Genomic DNA, 18,101 nt, shown 5'->3' on the forward strand with positions numbered 1-18,101 from the left:
ATGGTGTGAGTTTTATTGTTAGACTTTAAATAATACTTAAATCATACATACTTAGTTATAAGCATACTATATTTCTAATTTAAAATTTAAAATTCTAACAAGAAAAGAAAGAGCAAGCAGAGGAAAGGGCTTGGGGATGTACAGATTTCGAGAGTGACCCATCAGCGAGGGTGGCCTGCTCCAAGAGCTGAGAAAAAACCTTAAGGCTGAAATGACAGGTGAGAGGAGAGTGGAGGCAGTTGAGGCTAGATAGGGAAGCAGGAGCCAGATCATAGGGAATATTCTAAGCCTTGATGACTTCCTGAGAGACATAAATTCCATAGTCTTCACAGTTCTACACAGTTTTACCTCTGCTGACCTACCCATGTACTTTAGATATTTTTTAAGAAGGACTTAAAGGAACTTGCTGTCAGCTGATAAACGAGTTCTCTTTCTCGATGTTTTTATTCTCAGGGGAAATAAATAGCACTGGGTGGCCACTCCTTGCTCATCGAGAACAGGGAGTGTTGCAGACTGGGCTGGCTTCCAGGCAGACCTGGACAGGGAAGACAGGAGAGCATTCAGGCAGAAGCTCTGACCTCAGTTCCTCCAAAAAAGGGAGAAGTCAAACAACCTACTATCTCACCTGCCATCTGATCCGTAGCAGAGTAGAGGGGCACTGGACAAGAACAGTGGTCATCGTGACCATGACCCATCCATGAGCATAGAAACAGCATTGTATTTTACTAGACTGTGGAGGGGTGTGCACGCATGCCTTATCTATGACTCTTTTAGCCACATAGAAATAACAGTTAACCTTGATTTTCTGTAGACGGGATCTGAACCCAGGGTCCTTGCTTCTGATGTCAACTGGACCCCCCCCCATTCGCTGGTCACCTCCAGGACATCAGACAGTGCTTTTATGTTTCCTCATCTGGAAAGTAGCTATAACAGTGAGGCCTGTGTATACTGAACACCATTTGGAATTGCAGGGTGTGACATGAAACACCTCTGGGAGATCAAGGCGAGCCTCTCCCGGAAGAGTGTCTTGAACTTCCCCTTGGCCAGCACACACCATGCTTGTAGAATTATGGAGTCGCTGCCTTGCCCCAGCCAGACGGTGAATTCCATGCGGGGAGGGCGCCCTGTGAGTCTTCTCCATTGCATCACCCCCGTGCCTTGTGCTGCAGGACCCAGCACCACACAAGGTCCACACGTTGCCATTGCTGAATGTAGCCTTAAGTCTCTTAAAATATAGGAGTTTTTATGAATGGTTTCACTTAATAGGAGGAATGTAGGGGGACCAACTAAGGGATCACAAAAAAAAATAACAATAATAATGAAACAAAACTAGCAGGCGCCCATGAATAAGGGAGAGACATTACACGATGAAAGGGGGGAAAGGGATCAGGGCAGGGGAGGGGAGAGCACAAGGGACTATGGTGATGGTTCACAGGTGAACTGGTGGTGAGAATTGTATGGGGACTACAAAATGATATAAATATATTGGGCCTCCCCGGTGGCGCAGCAGTTGAGCGCTGGGTTGCGAAGCTGCCCGCGGCCTCTGCGGCGCTGGTTCGATCTCCGGCTGCTCCCTGACCACCAGAGGAGGGTCCCACATGGCGCGCAGACCTCTCCTGCCACCCGCTGCTCCCCTCAGCAGTGTATTTCGTCAGTCTGCCTGTTCTGTTCCCTGCTCTGGCTCTGGTGAATCGTCTCACCCTCCCGTACTTCTGACTGTACCCAGTGCTTATAATCTTTAAAATATGTATATATATGATAATTTTTTTAAATAGTAGTTTTTAACTTTATAAAGCCAGGTAGTCAATTCCAGATTACCTATAATGGTAGGTACAGAAACTACCAAAGTGTCTATAAAATGCAGCCCTTCTCCCAAGCCCGAGTGAGCACTCTCTAGGTTCCAGCTCCTTGTTAGTCCTGGGAATGCCAAGATCGCGGACATGACAAGATGTTGCAAGATACAGTTGCCCCACGCCCAGCGAGTTACTGAAAGGCATGAGCCCAGGAGGAAATAGCTGAGCACCATGGCATGGGTGGGAGGGGGTCAGCAAACGTACTTTTGGGAAAACACTAGAAGAGGAGAATTGGTTTGCTGGTTCCCACTCACCATGACATTCTTGGATCCTACTCTCAGTTGGAGACTGCAGGACTATTGCATAAAAGGTGGTACTCCACCTACCCCAACCGCACCCTATACAGCAGCTTACCTCTTTGCAGAACAAAATAAGTACATTTACTGAGCACTTACAGTGTACAAAATGATTGACATGAACTGTTTTATGTGATCCTCATAACAGCTGAGCAATATACCACAATTGCCCCCATTTCACACAGAAGGGAACGAGGGTCCACAGAATTCCATCACTCGCCCAAGGTCACAAATCCTGCTACCCTGTGGAGCCATATGCCTGAGCTCTAGTTTTGACCTTCTCCAGGCTCCTGAGAGGGAGCATCATTCTCTACACCCCTAGCTCCTGGGGAAACTGCAGGACCCAGTAGAATGTAGCACAGCTCTGTGCCAGGTTCCAGGCCTCCTTCCTCCCGCTCTAACCCCTTTAGACTTGAAAACACCCAGAAGCCATATATCTGTGGATTCCTGTTACTGATAAAGATTTCTTTTAAATGAGTCATTTCCTTCAAAAAGGAGGAAAAGTATTTTTAGCAGAAATGCCCACCTCCACCCTTAAATACACACCCTCTCTCTCTTGCTCAGGTTCCCAGATCGTATGCCAGGAAGCTCCAGTTGCTGGAAGAACTTGCATTCAGCCTCACAAACCCCATGTAGCAAGGAAGTTTAGGCCACAGTTGACCCCAGGCAACCAGAAAACCTGGGTCACCATCTTCAACATGTTACAGGAACAGACTTGCTTCCTCTGTTGCCTGTAAAAGTTGGCCATCTACTTGATGGTCTTCGTTAACTGGGTGGGGCCTACATTTCTGTCTTGTCCCATTATACGTCCCTGCTAGCTCCTCTTCTCTGCCTGTATCTCCTTTGCTCTCTTTTCCTATCAATTCATTCTTTCATTTGTGTTTGGTTTTGCCTTATTTATTGAGCCTCTGTCTGATCTGGAGGCTTCCACTCTTGATTTCTCTCCTTTCAGAGTCACTTGCTAGCCGCGCACCATAAAGCTGCACCATCCCTATCCCCTTCCCTGACCATTGCCAGAGCTTGGGTTGAAATAAGCTAAGGTTGCATGGATTTTTTTTTTCTGCCAACTAGATATGTTCATATTTTTAACAGCTTTTTTGAGTGACAGTTACATACAACAGAGTTCAACCATTTTAAGTATATAATTCAATGACTTTTTTAAGATTTATTTTTTTTTTATTGACGCATACAAGAACTGGGGTCTAGGCCAGAGGTGCAAGAGGTGAGCGAATTCACCAGAGATAGAGCAGAACAGGCAGATCTACTGAAATACACTGCTGAGGGGAGCAGCAGGCGAGACAGGAGAGGTCTGCTGCACCATGTGGGTCACCTCCCTGGCTGGGGATCAAACTCATTCTGCAGTGGCTGATGATAGTTTGATACCGCTGAGACTTTAACCCCTACACCACCAGAGAGGCCCCTTCAGTTATTTTTTAATCTCCCTTGACTTTTTTACTTCCTCCCACTATCCCCCTGGATCTATCTCTTTCTCTCATTGAATCTCTATCCCAGTTTCTGATTCTCTGCCCCACTCTCAGAATCATCCACTGTCTCCCACTCTCCTTTGCCCTCCTCTCTCTCATTGTTCCTTCTTCTCCACTCATGTTCTCCCTTCTCTATCCTCTCCAAAACCTGAGCATCTGGCCTTCCTTCCTACTCCATATTAGAAAGAACTCCATCAAAAGCCCACCCATCTTGGTCCTGGCCAGACCCCATCTGCAGAGGAAAATCTAGAGAAGTAAACAGAGCCTGGTGTGATGTAGGGGTAGCCCTGCATTCTGGCACCTTCCTCCTCCAAAAATGGTTCATAGTGTTTATGGATAGGACTTTTCACTCAAACATAACATTGGAGAGTCATGGGTATTAAGTAAAGTTCATCCTGCTTAATCAGTAGTCCAACAGTCTCTGCAAACATAAGGTTAATTGCTCACACAAAACTCTCCCTTGACACACCCATCAGGGATTTATCTTGCCTAGTCACAGGAAAGGAGCAGCCTAGCCCAAAGCCAAAATTTTTCATCTCTATTTGAGGGAACTGGTATGACAATACTTGATTGCAAAATTCAGAACACTTTATACAGTATGAGAGAGCCTTGGATGGAGGTTATGGGATGACATTTTTTAAGAACTTATTGAGATACAATTCACATTCCATACAATCAACCATTTAAAGTGTACAATTCATTGGTTTTCAATATATTGACCGCAATTTTATAGCATTTCATCAAAAAGAAGCCTTATACCTTTACCTAGCACCCTCATATGATCCTGTGTCCCCAGGCCCTGGAGACCACTAACCTACTTTCTGTGTAAATGTGCCTATTCTGGACATTTCATAGAACAGAAGTGTCTGGCTTCTTTCACTTAGCACAATGTTTCAAGGTTCATCCACGTCCTAGCCTGGGTCATTGCTCCTTTTTTTTTTTAAGATTTATTTATGTATTTATACAAGCACTGGGTACAGTCAGAAGCATGGGAGGGTGAGAGAATTCAACAGAGCCAGGGCGGGGAGCAGAACAGGCAGACTGACGAAGCACACTGCTGAGGGGAGCAGCGGGCGGCAGGAGAGGTCTGCGCGCCATGTGGGACCCTCGCCAGCGGCTAGGGATTGAACTGGTGCTGCAGAGGCTGTGGGCAGCTTCACAGCCCAGTGCTCAACTGCTCCGCCACCGGGGAGGCCCTACATTGCTCCTTTTTACGGCTGGATAATATCCCATTGTACGGACATATCACATTTTGTTTGCCCATTCATTAGTTACTAGACACCGAGGTTATTTCTACCTTTTGGCTATTATGAATAATGCTTTGTAAACATATATGGATTTTCTTGTAACATATATGGATTTTCTTGTAAACACACAATGTAAACTTACAATATTGACAATACAGTACTAAAATGTAAATTATTTGCCTTTTGATTTTAATAGCATTTTCCTTCCTCAAGCTTACTTTAGTGTAAAGCTATAATACATAACATATATGTAGAACATATGTTGTTATCAGTAAGGCTTCTGATCAACAACAGGCTATTTTTTAAGTTTTAGGGGACTCAGAATTGATAAGTGAATTTTCAGCTATGCAGGAGTTCGGTGCTCCTAACCTCCATGCTGGTGAAAGGCCAACTGTGATGTGTTAGATAATAGGCAAGAAGCCATGATGGGCTTTTACTGAAATGCCTTTTACTAAGATGGTGGTGAAAACCCAGAGAGAAAACAGTTTTTGAGGTGTGGAGGGAAGCAAGAGTTTCAAGGAGACTTTAGCATTGTTACTCCCTTCCATCCTGAAAAAGTGAAAAGAATGCAGATTCGTCTCTGGATAAGTGTGTGTGTGTGTGTGTGTGTGTGTGTGTGTGTGTGTGTGTGTGTTTACTAGCATTAGTAAGAGTGTGGATCCAAACCTGAGGGGAAAAATCTTACATTGTGGGAATACATCAAGGATGTAAAATAATGATATGTCTTTAATAAAAAATATATATTATAAAAAAAAAAGTGTGGATTCAGGACTAGACCACCTGGTTTAAATTTTGTTTCATACTAGTTGGATGACGTGTCTTTTTCTCAGTTTCTCATCCAAAAAAGGTAATGATCATAGTACCTTTAATAACTATTAGCATTTAATAAGCATTAATGCAGCTGATGCTTGTAAAACTCTTATAACTGCCTGGCAAGCATTAAGTTTTCCATCAACATTAGGTGTCTTTTCCTTTTCTGAAAGTGGGTTTTCAGAGGGAGAAGTAAGTACTGGGAGATGTGTGGGGACTGGTCAGGAGATCAGGAACCTGGCTGAGCCCTGTTGACTGGAAATTGGACGGGGTTTCAACCTCTGCTGTATCTGAGCAGTCTTTTGGAATGTGGCCCTGGCATGCCACCCCAGCAGGTCATGAACCAATCCAACCCCACCCTGCTCTGCCCACAACCACGAACCCCAAGACAGACGCAGGACGGGTGGCGCTGGGGCGGCTCTTGGTTTTCAGCTGTGTCAGAGCTTTTGTGGCAGCATTCCCCGGGGCCTGGCTCTTGGCGTTTACTGCTTCTGCTTGACGGTCTTTTCTGTGTAGGTCAGCACATATCGCCCTGCGCCTGCCTCCCCAGGACATTCCACAGCCATCGTCAGCCTGCCCAGCTCCCAGCAACACCTCCCAGCTAACATGTGAGTAAAAAGCTCAGCCCTCCACCTGCCAGGCCCTGGCACAGGCCCTGGTCATCTTTGCCACCCCTCTGCCACTGAGAATCATCACTCCCAAACCACCCCTGCAGGGAGACAAGCGCTCCCTTCCTTTATAGCCTCCAAAGCAATGATGGAGGAAATATACAAGCTAGCAAGCCGTATCCTGGCTCATGTTACTACCAAAGGGACAGTGGCTATTCAGCAGTTTCTATTATCTTCCTTTAGATTCAAATGTTAGGTCCTACTCTGTTTTGCTTGGGTTCTTTTAGGAGAAACGTGCATGGTAGAGAAACTGATGCTGAATTTTGACTTTTTTTCCTCTACATTTAAGAATAAATGGTTTTTCTCATTTAAAAAAACATGTTGGGGGCACAAGGAGTTAAGTCTCAGCACTATGAAGCTATCGGCAGCCACTGCAGCATGAGTTCGATCCCCAGCCAGGGAGCTGACACATGTGGCACAGCAGACCTCTCCTGCCTTGGCCGCTGCTCCCCTCAGCAGTGTATTTCAGTAGATCTACCTGTTCTGCTCCCCCATCTTGTGAATCCTCTCACCCCCTGCACATCTGGCCTATATCCCCATTCTTGTATGCATAAATAAATAAAAATAAATCTTTAAAAAAAGAAAAAATGTTAGGTCATGAATAGATGTTGCTTTAGTAACCAACAAAAAATACAGTATAGGGGGCAGAGCGTTTGCAGGTGAGAACATTCCTCCTGCCCCTTTGATAATAAATTTCAATGTTTCACATTCCTTAGGTCTAGAAGGGCTTCCTAATATCTAAACACCCAACAAGGTAAGCCCTCAATCTGGAAAACCAAAGTGGGTTATGTTTTAATGTCCTTAGGCAGGCAGGTAGTCCCATGTCCACGGCTTCACTGTTCCCTCTTGTTCCACCCCACTTGCTCAGACCTGGATGTCTCTCCCTGACCCCTGACCCCTGTGTGGACATCAGAGTGGAAAGTCACTACTCGAAGCAGGACACTTTTGCTGCATTCCACGCCCATTCCCCACCAACCCACATGCAGCCAGTACCCCACTGTGTACCAAAAACTGAAACTAATTCCTGCCTCCCCCTGCAATGTCTGCTTCATAGCAAACATTAAGCCAGTTCCCAGGCCATGTCCTTAGACTCAGAAAGGAACTGATCAGAGAGGTTTCTATGCTGATCTTTTGTTACCTGGCCTGTCCTGGCTGTTACCATTTTGGGGGGTGATACTCAGTGTGAGAAAGCATCCTAGGAAGAGCCATTATTCTAGGTTTGAGACCCAGCTCTGCCACTAACTCCCAGTTGCTAACTCTTCCTCTGTTTTGTTTTTGTTATTGAAATATACATGACATACGCTATTTTAGTTTCAGGTATACAGCGTCGTGATTCAACATTAGTATAATTTGACATGATCATCACCATAAGTCCACTTGTCATGTTTCAAATTTGCAATGCTGTGTTAGTGATTATAGTCCCCATTACATCTCCTTGATTTATTTTGTAACTGGAAGTTCACAAAATATTCTCTATTCTAAGCCAGTTTACCCATTGTCAAATGCCAATGTGGTCTCAATTAGTGATCTGCAGCTCTCTGGCACGCTATGGAGAAGGGGAGAAATGGAGAGGGCAGGGACCTAGGCCCCTCCACTGCTGTTTGTACCAAATTCTTCCACTTTTATCTACCTTATATGTTGAGATTTCAATCTCTGAAAGGTTTGTATTGCTAGCCACTAAGCTGATGGGCCCGAGATTTGGTCTCCCTCCACTCATGTCCTCCACTAGGTGACTGACTTTCTTCCTGCACCAGGTACCTCACTAGTCCCCTGTATCTCCCCAGGTTTGTAGCCCTGCATTCCTACTCAGCCCATGGACCCGATGAGCTAGACCTGCAGAAGGGAGAAGGCATCAGGGTCTTGGGGAAGTACCAAGATGGCTGGCTCAGGGGTGTCTCCTTGGTCACCGGGCGAGTCGGCATCTTCCCCAATAACTACGTCATCCCCATCTTCAGGTGCGTCTCCTCAATCTCAGGCATTGGGAGGTGGGGTCGTATAGGCCACGGGCCATCCATGGGCCATCTGTTGAATTGCTGAAGACCTCAATGTTCTTTCAGAGGGTGGACCAAAAAATAGATTTTGCCCTGGTATCCTCCTCATCCTTTTTTTAAATAACAAAAATCAACATCTTTTTAAATAATTCCTCATGTTACACAAGCCATTTCACATATCTCAACTCACTGTCTACACAGGAATCCCATAAGGTAGGTTCTTATTTTACAGATGAGGAAAACCAGTGGGCAGAGCTAAGCAACTTGCTCAAGAACTAGATTTCAGGTCTTCTACTGTTCAAAGCCAAAGCATCCCACTTCACATTCTCCATGTTGACATTCTATGTAGCGGTCCAATGGGAAGAGGTGGTGATCAGATGACTCCCTAGAGCCCCTCGGGAGCCCTCCCAGAACATTAGGCTGTGAGAGTTTTCCTGAACTCAGGCCACTTTGTGTCCATCAGCACCAGCTCCAGTGCTAGTAACCCTGCAGATCTTCTTCCTAGTTTCTCCCAAACGTTCTCATTCTCTGGCATACCTGTCCATTTCACCCACCCGATTTGTCTAACCACCTCAAATCACAACCACAAATGACGCAGATCCTGGGATTCTCCACGACTCCTCCTTCCTGCACCCCATCCACCCAGGCAAAGCCTGTCACAGGCAGTGAGGTCACCATATTCATCAAACACTGTCTTTATGACATGCCAGAGGGTCATAACACCAAGGAAAGTGATGACTCCATTGTCGTCTGTGTGGGTCAGACGTCCAGTCTCTGGGATCTTAATGTAAGTGCGGTACTTGTGTCTGCAGGAAGACAGCAAGGATGGTGAGGAGACAGAAAACTTTAACCCAGGAAAAACAGATAAAGAAACTAGTGCTTAGAAGACAAAAGTCAGAGGGTCCATAGTAGACTGTGTATACCAGGAAAGAGATGGGTTTCCTGAGGAGGCAATGAGCCACTGGATACAATGGGGTTTTAGTTCAATAAAAGACTGTAGTTTCTAGCCCATAGATTTCTCCCAACAGGATGGTGAGTGAGCTGGTAGACCCCCTTTCTAGGAAGAGGTCAGGCAAAGCATGGATTCCTTTCAATCCAAATTTGCATGAAAAGATTCTTTCATGTAGCAGAAAGTTGGATTAGAAGACTGTAGCTATTCACTTCAGTTGAAAGTTTGGGGGACTTTCTGGAAAGGAGCAAAATTTCCAAAGGCAAACCAAGGGTATCTGTAACTGATGTTTTGATTCATTTATTCAACAAATACTTATTATATGTGTCAAGCACCTTTCTAGGCACTGGAGAAAAACCCATTAATGAACAGAACATGCACAATCTCTGCCCACGGAAGTTTACATACCATGGGACAGATAGTAAACAAAATATTGAAGTAATATATAGTGTGTTAATGATAAAAGTCTAAGAAGAAAGGTAAATCAGAAGAGGGGAATGAAATTTATATAGGGGTGAGCAAAATTGTAATGGGTTATTCAAGGATGACTTTACCAAGAAGTAAAAAAGAAGAAATAAGGGAAATGGAAATCTGGGGAAGTGTCTTCCAGGTCAAAGGAACAGCAGGTACAAACTGCAGATGCTAACGTAGGCATGCACCTGACATGAAGGCTGATAGGACAGGATTAGGATGAGTGAGGGAGAGGTTAGTTGATGAGGTCAGAATGGTAATGGGGGTGGCAGATCATAGAGAATATCCTAGATCATAATGAGGAATTTGGCTTTAACCCTATTAAGGGTTTTGAGCAGATGATCTTCGTGATCAAACTTGTGTCTTAACCATAATCCCTCTAGTTGCTGGGTTGAGAAACTTAAGAAGATATTATAATTGTCCCAGGAAGAGGTGAGGGTGAATTGAACCAGGATGTTAGCCAGGAAGTTAGGTAGAAGTGATTAGATTCTTGATCTGTTCTGAAGGTAGAGGTAACAGAAATATCTGACAAACCAAATATTGGGGTATAAGAATAGAGGATTCAAGGTGAGTTCTGAGTAACTGGAAGCTGGAGTTGCTTTTGCTGAAATGGTGGTGAAAACCAAAAGGGGAATAGGCTTTGAGATTCACAGATTAAAATCTCAGCAGCCTGTTAGTAATCCTAGTAAAGATGCTGTAAGTAGTTAAGTATACACATCTAGCATTTAAGAGAGATGTTCAGGCTTGAGATGGTATTTAAAGTCCTAAGACTAGATGAGGTCATCAGAGTAGGATTAGTTGCATTGGAGAGAATGATCATCAGGAACTAGGGTCCTAGGGGGAAATGACTGTGCTAATGTGGGATAGTAAAGTTTGGTAATACAAGGTTATATACAAGAAGTGTTATAATACAAGAAGTGTTAAGGAGGGTGGGAGAATGGTCTAGAAGAAGACAATGAGGAACATGCAAACAGTTTCTTCCATGAGATCTAGCATCAATACTCAATGGGCCTTCTCTACAAGAGTAGCTGCTTTTACATTAGACCACAGTACAGAGTTCTGGTTATGCCATGAAAGAACCATTAGAATAAGTGTCCCTATAATTTGTCATCCAAACAAAGACACTTTTTTTTAAAAGAGTTATTCATTTATGCATACAAGAGCTGGGGTACAGGCCAGAGGTGTGGGGGGTGAGAGGATTCACCAGAGACATAGAGGGGAACAGAACAGGCAGACCGACCAAAGTACACTGCTGAGGGGAGCAGCGGGTGAGTTAGGAGAGGTCTGCTGTGCCATGTGGGTTGCTCCCTGGCTGGGGACTGAACTCTGTGCTGCAGAGGCTGCGGACAGCTTCACAGGCTGCATCTTAACCCCTTGCGAAGACACTTTTGAGATAAAAGGGGGATACTCTTTTTTTTTCTTATGTTATTGTTCATTTTTGTACAATATTTGATTTGCCCCATCAGGTGTCCCTATAATTCCCCACCACCACATCACCCGTGAACCGTCACCTTAGTCCATTGTGCTTCCCCCCCACCAATCTGACCCCCCTCTCTCCTCCTCCCCTGTTGCATGCATTAGATCTATGGTTTGCCCTCCAGTCTTGTCTTTTTCCTGGTATTTAATTTGTTTTCCCTATATTTCACCTTTAAGTAAAACCATTTGATATTAATCTTTTTCCTTCTGACTTAATTCACTTAGCATAATGCCTTCCAACCTCATCCATGTTGCTGCAAATGGCATGGGTTTATCTTTTTTAATCACTGTGTAGTATTCCATTGTGTATCTATACAACTTTTGCTACATTTGACTGTTTTGGGACATTGAGATTGCTCCCATACCTGGGCTATTGTAAATAGTGCTGCAATAGACAAGGAGTGCAGGTCCCCTTTCAAATTGGTTTTTTGTGTGTGTGTCCTTTGGGTAGATTCCTATAAGTGGATCCTATGGTAGATCCATATGGTAGATCCATTTTTAGTATTTTGAGGATCCTCCACACAGCTTTCCATAGTGACTGGACTAGTTTGCACCCCCACCAGCAGCGTAAGACGATTCCTTCTTCTCCAGAGCCTCACCAGCATTTGTTGTTGCCTGTTTGTTTGTTTTTTAATATGGGCCATTCTCACTGGTTTATCACATTATGGTTTTGATTTGCATTTCAAGAGGCGGATACTCTTAATGTACTAAGAGAGGATTAACTGAGATTGTCCTGGGAAAATCAGGATAGAGGATACAGGTTATGGGAAAAACCAGAAGCACGTAGGATCCCACTCCAATTCCATTCATGTATCAACACGCCAGCTTCCCTTTCTCTCCCACTTGGCTTTTATCATTTTGCTTTCTTGAGAAGGTCATGAGCATCTGGACTCACCAGCTCCAAGACAGCTGTGTGTCTGACCATGGACGGAGACCCAGCACCATAGACTATCACTGAGTCCTTCTCCCTCACCGCCCCATCTTCTCCCCCTCCCCACCTGAAATCTGAACACCTGCATACATTGAGATGCTACTTACATTTACGGGTGATTTTGCTTCTAGGGAACCAGCATGTCCAAGAAGAAAAAGTAAGTCCCTGTCAGTATATTATCCTGAGGGCTGTTAGGAGACAGAGAATCAATGCTTTCTGTGTGTGTTTTCCTGAAAGTCTTCCCTCCTGCAGAGAAAGCTTCCGTCCCCCCCAATCTGGACTTGGAGGACATATGCCCAGTTTTTGTGTGTGGGGACAGCTCACTCTTATTCTTAACCACCCTTTCCACTGTGGAAAGTGTAGATCCTCCAGCTTCTCAGGGCTGAATGATGCTGTCCTTTCCAGTGAGCGTCTACTATACTTAGCAGGGTAGGTGTCAGAACTGAGTAGGCTGGCCTACGTGGGCAAGGCCCTCTTTGCTCATTAATTCTGTGTGTGAGGTTCTGCCCTCACTTTCTCGTCTTTGTTTCACTTGCAGTGAGGGCTCTGCATGGCCGTCAGCCCCCTTGATGCACAGTGTACCCTTCTATAAAACAGCCAGGGCTCAGAGATGTGAGTTCCCCGAGCAAGTCAACCTTGGCTGTCATTAGCATCACCCCCAAAATGAACAGAGTTGGAGAATTAATTAATTATGGGCCGAAGTTGAACAATGCCAGTGTTTTGGTTTGAGGCTCAATGAGGGAATCTTGGAATTAACAAGAGAGGAAAAGTTGCAGGGCTATTCAGAGCCCCAGCCCTCTGGGCCAGATGGTGAGAACAGGCTGTCCAGCTGCTGACCTCAGCCAGCCCCTGCCACCATGACAGTTTCCCCCCATATCTTCAGCATGTACAGCACATTGTCACATATTCACCCAAAACCCCTCTTAATAGCATCAACATCTTTGGGTTTCCTCGTTCACTTATGGTCTTGGTGGGAGGCAGAGTTTCCTTCTTTTTCAGAGGCTGGAGAACTAGCTCCTCTTCCTTTTCCCCCCCGCCTCCTCCACCCATCACACAGCTAAGGGTCAGGGTCAGCCGACCTGACACTCCCTCTTGGGACTTGGAAACTTGAACAAAGGAACAAAAAGGGTCAAAGTTGAAGTCCAACACTAGCAGCAGCATCTGAGCAGACTCTTTCTCCAGCTCTCTGAGCCTCCCTGGATCCTGTTTCCAGGCCTTTTTCACGCCACGCCACCCCATCCTCCAAATAACTTCCCTTCTACCCAATTAGCAGGATATTTCTCTTTCTTGCGAACTTCACCAGACACACAGGCCCTCCTGGTGCCTCGTCATGGAGAAAACAGACACATGGACCACGACTCGCTTGCCTTTACCTTCCCACACCGAACTGTACAAAGACTGTCAAGGTCCAACCTCCCCACTTCCAGGAGGCCTCTGCCAGTGGTGAGCACAGTAGACAGCTGTTTGGAACAAGTTCTCAAGGGCTCACATCACTGATAGAAAAGGTGACCCAGGCCCCTGCACACACAGGGTAGGTCCAGTGGAGCGAATCAGAGGCAACATGCACCCTCCCACTCCCACTTCCTTCCAGAACGTCTGTCAGTGTCCCTGTCTGGAAAACAAGAACCATAGTGTCTGCAGATCCGGGTGTCATGGGAATTAGCTAACATATGTTAGCAAAGTGCTTTGATGTTAGAAGAAAGTGCCAGGTATGTGCAAAGATTTTTGCCAAAAGAAATAGAGAGACCAGTATTGAATAGGGTCTTGGGATTTAGGCGCTTCTGGAATCCCACTCAGTTCTTGGCTCAGAAAAATGAAGTCGTATCTTGGACTGTAAATAGTCATTCAGAGAAGGGACAAGTAAGATAAGACTAGCTAGGGCCTAGTTGACTGCATTCTGTCCTTGCTTCTGCTGCCACCGGAAACAAGTTTGCGCCCAGCTTTCCAGTGGCCAGTGCATTTTGCAGCGTCCCGCACCTTGAGGCCTCTGTTCAAAAGAACAAATGCACTCTGTGGTGGGATTGGTAAAATTGCAGGAAAGGCATGTGGAGAACTTGACAACCAATGTGGGATTTCACTCCAGTGCCCAGCCCTGATGTCCAGAGCATGTGCACTAAGATCTCACTGGCGGAGAAAGTCTCCCCTTCACTGGCCACATCTCCACGACCCAGAGGCAGGTTGACAGTCCCCTTGCTGTAAAATATCTGTTTGGGGCATTTGGCTGCAAATACTTCCTGGGCAGAGCTGATTACATGAAATGTTAACCTATCTCCGTACAGTACTAACTCAGTCACTATTTAGCTGCCTGTCACTTTTTAATGCGGAAAAAGAGAAAGGGAGAAATAATCAGGAAATTATCTAATGAGAAACCAGGAGGCGTCGACAGCAAGGGATTCTCAAGGGAGAACATCTCTGTGCAGTTCCGTGGTGGAGCTGGAGCTTCCCGGGGAATTTGCACAGCTAGTTAATGGAAAGAGTGACAGGGTGATTGATGGGCTGTGATGTTGGGGTGGGATTGGTAAAATGGCAGGAAAGGCATGTGGAGTGACAGCCCTTCCCCTTGAGCTCAGGCTGTGGCAGGCTAGAAACATTGGAAAAGGGATTGCTTTTTATAAAACTTTCATACTAGTCTCAAAAAACAGAGCCCACGTCTAAAGAATTGAGGTCTTAAGGAGAAGCCATGTGCATCATCCTGCTTCTCAGTGACGAAGCTCTAACTAACCAGAAGGACGTGTAGCTCAAAGATAAGGGCAGAAGGTCAGCTGGGACCTGGATTCAAATCTCAGGTGCAGTAGTTACCAGGGCAAGTAACTGTAAGTCAGCAGGTGTTAATCTATAGAATGATGGCACTGATAATTCCTGCCAAAGAAGGTTATGGCGAACCCATGAGAAAATGTGGGCAAAGCGCTTAGGCAATGCCTGGCATACAGTAGGTGCTCAGTATGTGTTAGCCAAAATGACCGGTATCAGAGCTGGCAGCCTTTCAACCAACACATGTTGTAAAAGAATATATGCATAACACCGTGGTTTTAAAATAAGTTGTGTAAAATGTCTGCTTTCAGGGAGGGACGGAGGAGCACAGGGGACTGAGGTGATGGTGCACGGGTGCATTGGGGAAGGAAATTCTATGGGGACTACACCTGAGGGGGTAGGGGGAAGCAAATATTGTTTAAAAACAAACAATGATGTAAAAAAATAATTTTAAAAAATGAAATAAATAAATAAAATGTCTGTTTTCAAAGGGGTTAGAAACCAGAGGGAAAGTCACTGAATGAACCAGAAATTGCTTCTGCAAAGTGAGATGAACTTCCTGCGCGCTGGTATCCTGTGCTCTGGCTGAGATCTTGTGCTATGAATTTAGGGTCATGGGGTGAGGAGTGACCAGAGCTGGGGTGAAAGTTCCCCCAGGGCCTCAGTGTGAGGCCACAGTTATCAGGGCTGACAAAGAGCACTTGGTAGGTAGGAAGAGGGTAAGTGGGGGCACATTTGTTTTCTAGTTGGGGCTGACAGATTTTCAAAATAGTGCTCTTTTTTTAATTAATTTTTTAAAGATTTATTTTTATTTATTTACGCATACAAGAACTGGGGTGCAGGCCAGAGGTGCGGGGGGTGGGGGTGTGCGGTGAGAGGATTCACCAGAGACAGAGTGGGAAACAGAACAGGCAGACGGACCAAAATACACTGCTGAGGGGAGCAGCAGGGGAGACAGGAGAGGTCTGCTGTGCCATGTGAGTAGCTCCCTGGCCCCGGATCAAACTCAGTCCGCAGGGGCTGGTGATAGCTTCATAGTGCTGAGACTGTAACCCCTATGCCACCAGGGGGGCCACCTGAATTAATTTTTTTATTGAAGTAATGTTACATTCTAACATTCATGCTTCAGATGTGCATTATTAGAAGTAGCTGTATAGACCACCGCACGTTCACCACTAAAAGTCCTTTCTGTTCACTTTACAATTGACCCCTTTAAGGTAGCACTCTTGGCTGAATGTTTGGTTTTGTTTTTGTTTTTTTTCTGTTTCTTCTCTTTCCAAAAATTTCCCACAACCAGAAAAACATCTAGTTTTCCAGATTCCCGGAGTCCAAATCTCTATGCCACATGGACGCTCTCCACCTCCTCGGTGTCCTCTCAGGGCAGCTTTTCAGAAGGTGATCCCCGGCAGCCGCGCCCCTTCAAGTCCGTCTTCGTGCCCACCGCCATCGTCAACCCCGTGCGGAGCAGCTCCGGCCTGGCGACCCCGGCGCAGGGCTCCCTCCGGAAAGGGCGGAGCAGCATGAGAAAAAGTAAGTGGTGGCCAAGAGGTGGGTACCTGGAGCTGAGTCGTGAGGCGGTCTGACCCCAGAGAGATAGCGTGCTTCCTGCTAAAACAAGGGCCTCAGGGTTTTTTTTTTTTTATTATTGTATTTTATATAATTCTTACATCATTTTTCATTTTTGCACAATGTATGCATTTTCATTTTGGTTATATTCCCCATACAATTCCTACTCCCCTTATTTTGACCCTAATACTTTCCTCCTTCCCTCCCCTCAACACCCCCCCCCAGCCCCTACCAGTGTGTCTCTGGTCTATAGTTGCTTGTTGGTTTTGATTTTTACTTTATTACAAATAGTCTTTTTCCTGGTCCCTTATTTAGGCTTTCTAAATTCCTGCTATGAGTGAGACCATCCGGTATTTTTCTTTTTCTTTCTGGCTTATTTCGCTGAGCATGATCCCTTCCAGCTCCATCCATGTTGCTGCAAATTGCATGAGTTTATCTTTTTGTTTGCTGAGTAATATTCCATGCTGTATATGGACCACATCTTCTTGATCCAGTCATCTGTTTTTGGGCATTTGGGTTGTTTCCAAAGCTTAGCTATTGTAAACAGTGCTGCTATAAACATAGGGGTGCAGGTGCTCTTTGGAATTGATGTTTCTGTGTCCTCTGGGTAAATACCTAGGAGTGTATTTACCCAGATCATATGGAAATGGGTCATATGGGAACTCTATCTTTAGTAGGTTATGGAATCTCCACACAGCTCTCCATAGTGGTTGGACCAGTTTGCACTCCCACCAGCAGTGCAGGAGAGTTCCTTTTTCTCCACACCCTCGCCAACATTTGTTGTTGCTAGTTTTTTTAATATGTGCCATTCTCACTGGTGTGAGATGGTATCTCATGGTAGTTTTGATTTGCATTTCCCTGATTACAAGTGATGTTGAACATTTTTTCATATGCCTGTTGGCCATTTGCATTTCCTCTTCAGAGAAGTTTCTTTTTAGCTCTTCTGCCCATTTTTTGACTGGATTATTTAAAACATGCTTCTGAGAAACATGCTTACCATCCTTAAACCCCGAGTTGTTCTAGCAAATGAAGCCAGACTAGCTTCAAGGTCACTTCATTCATACACGCTGAATGACGGGTGACGGCAGCCCCATGTGGCAAGAGGTAATCAGAACCCGGCCAAGGTGGAAGTCTGCACTTACTAAGTCAGAACCATCCAAGCACTTGCTGGATCAGTGTTTCTCAAACTATGATCCAGGGACCCTCTTGGAGAGGGAAACTAGGGGAGGATGGGAGGAGTTTAACAGGGCTCCAAAAGCGATAGGAATCCTGAACCTCACTTTCTTATTTATCACATAGCTTAAAAAAAAAAATTCATTGTCCAAAACTGCACAAGCCTCTTTCATGTCCTTAACCTCAAGGGACAATTTCTCTTGCATTTTTTAATAGAACTTTTAATCACACTCCTGGCACTCTTCTGCACCTTGTTTTGTCTTATTTTTTCTCTATAGCATCTGTATTCCACATATGGCAATAATCTAGCTCCTTCCTCTTAAAAGCCATGCTTTTACCTCCTTACATATTTAACTTCTATGTAAGATTCTTCATTGGCAGAGGCTCTATAGTGTCCAAAAATCATTGTTGTACAAAAAATGGAGGTCCTAGTAT

General features: G+C 45.1%; 1 protein-coding gene across 3 annotated transcripts in view; it reads left to right on the top strand.

Annotated features, from left to right (window-relative positions):
* Positions 1–18,101, top strand: part of SH3RF2 (SH3 domain containing ring finger 2) — a gene marked incomplete at both ends in the record, with an annotated part of 118,542 nt that overhangs the window by 93,788 nt on the left and 6,653 nt on the right. For 2 of the 3 annotated variants that reach the window (XM_084252737.1, XM_084252739.1), the window contains 3 exons: positions 6,207–6,298; positions 8,143–8,343; positions 16,225–16,457. In XM_084252737.1, the coding sequence (XP_084108863.1) occupies positions 6,207–6,298; positions 8,143–8,343; positions 16,225–16,457 (526 nt within the window). The remainder of the gene's footprint in view (positions 1–6,206; positions 6,299–8,142; positions 8,344–16,224; positions 16,458–18,101) is intronic. The other variant, XM_084252738.1, reaches the window with a different exon arrangement.

Source organism: Talpa europaea (assembly GCF_964194135.1).
Source record: "Talpa europaea genome assembly, chromosome: 13".
Taxonomy (NCBI): domain Eukaryota; kingdom Metazoa; phylum Chordata; class Mammalia; order Eulipotyphla; family Talpidae; genus Talpa; species Talpa europaea.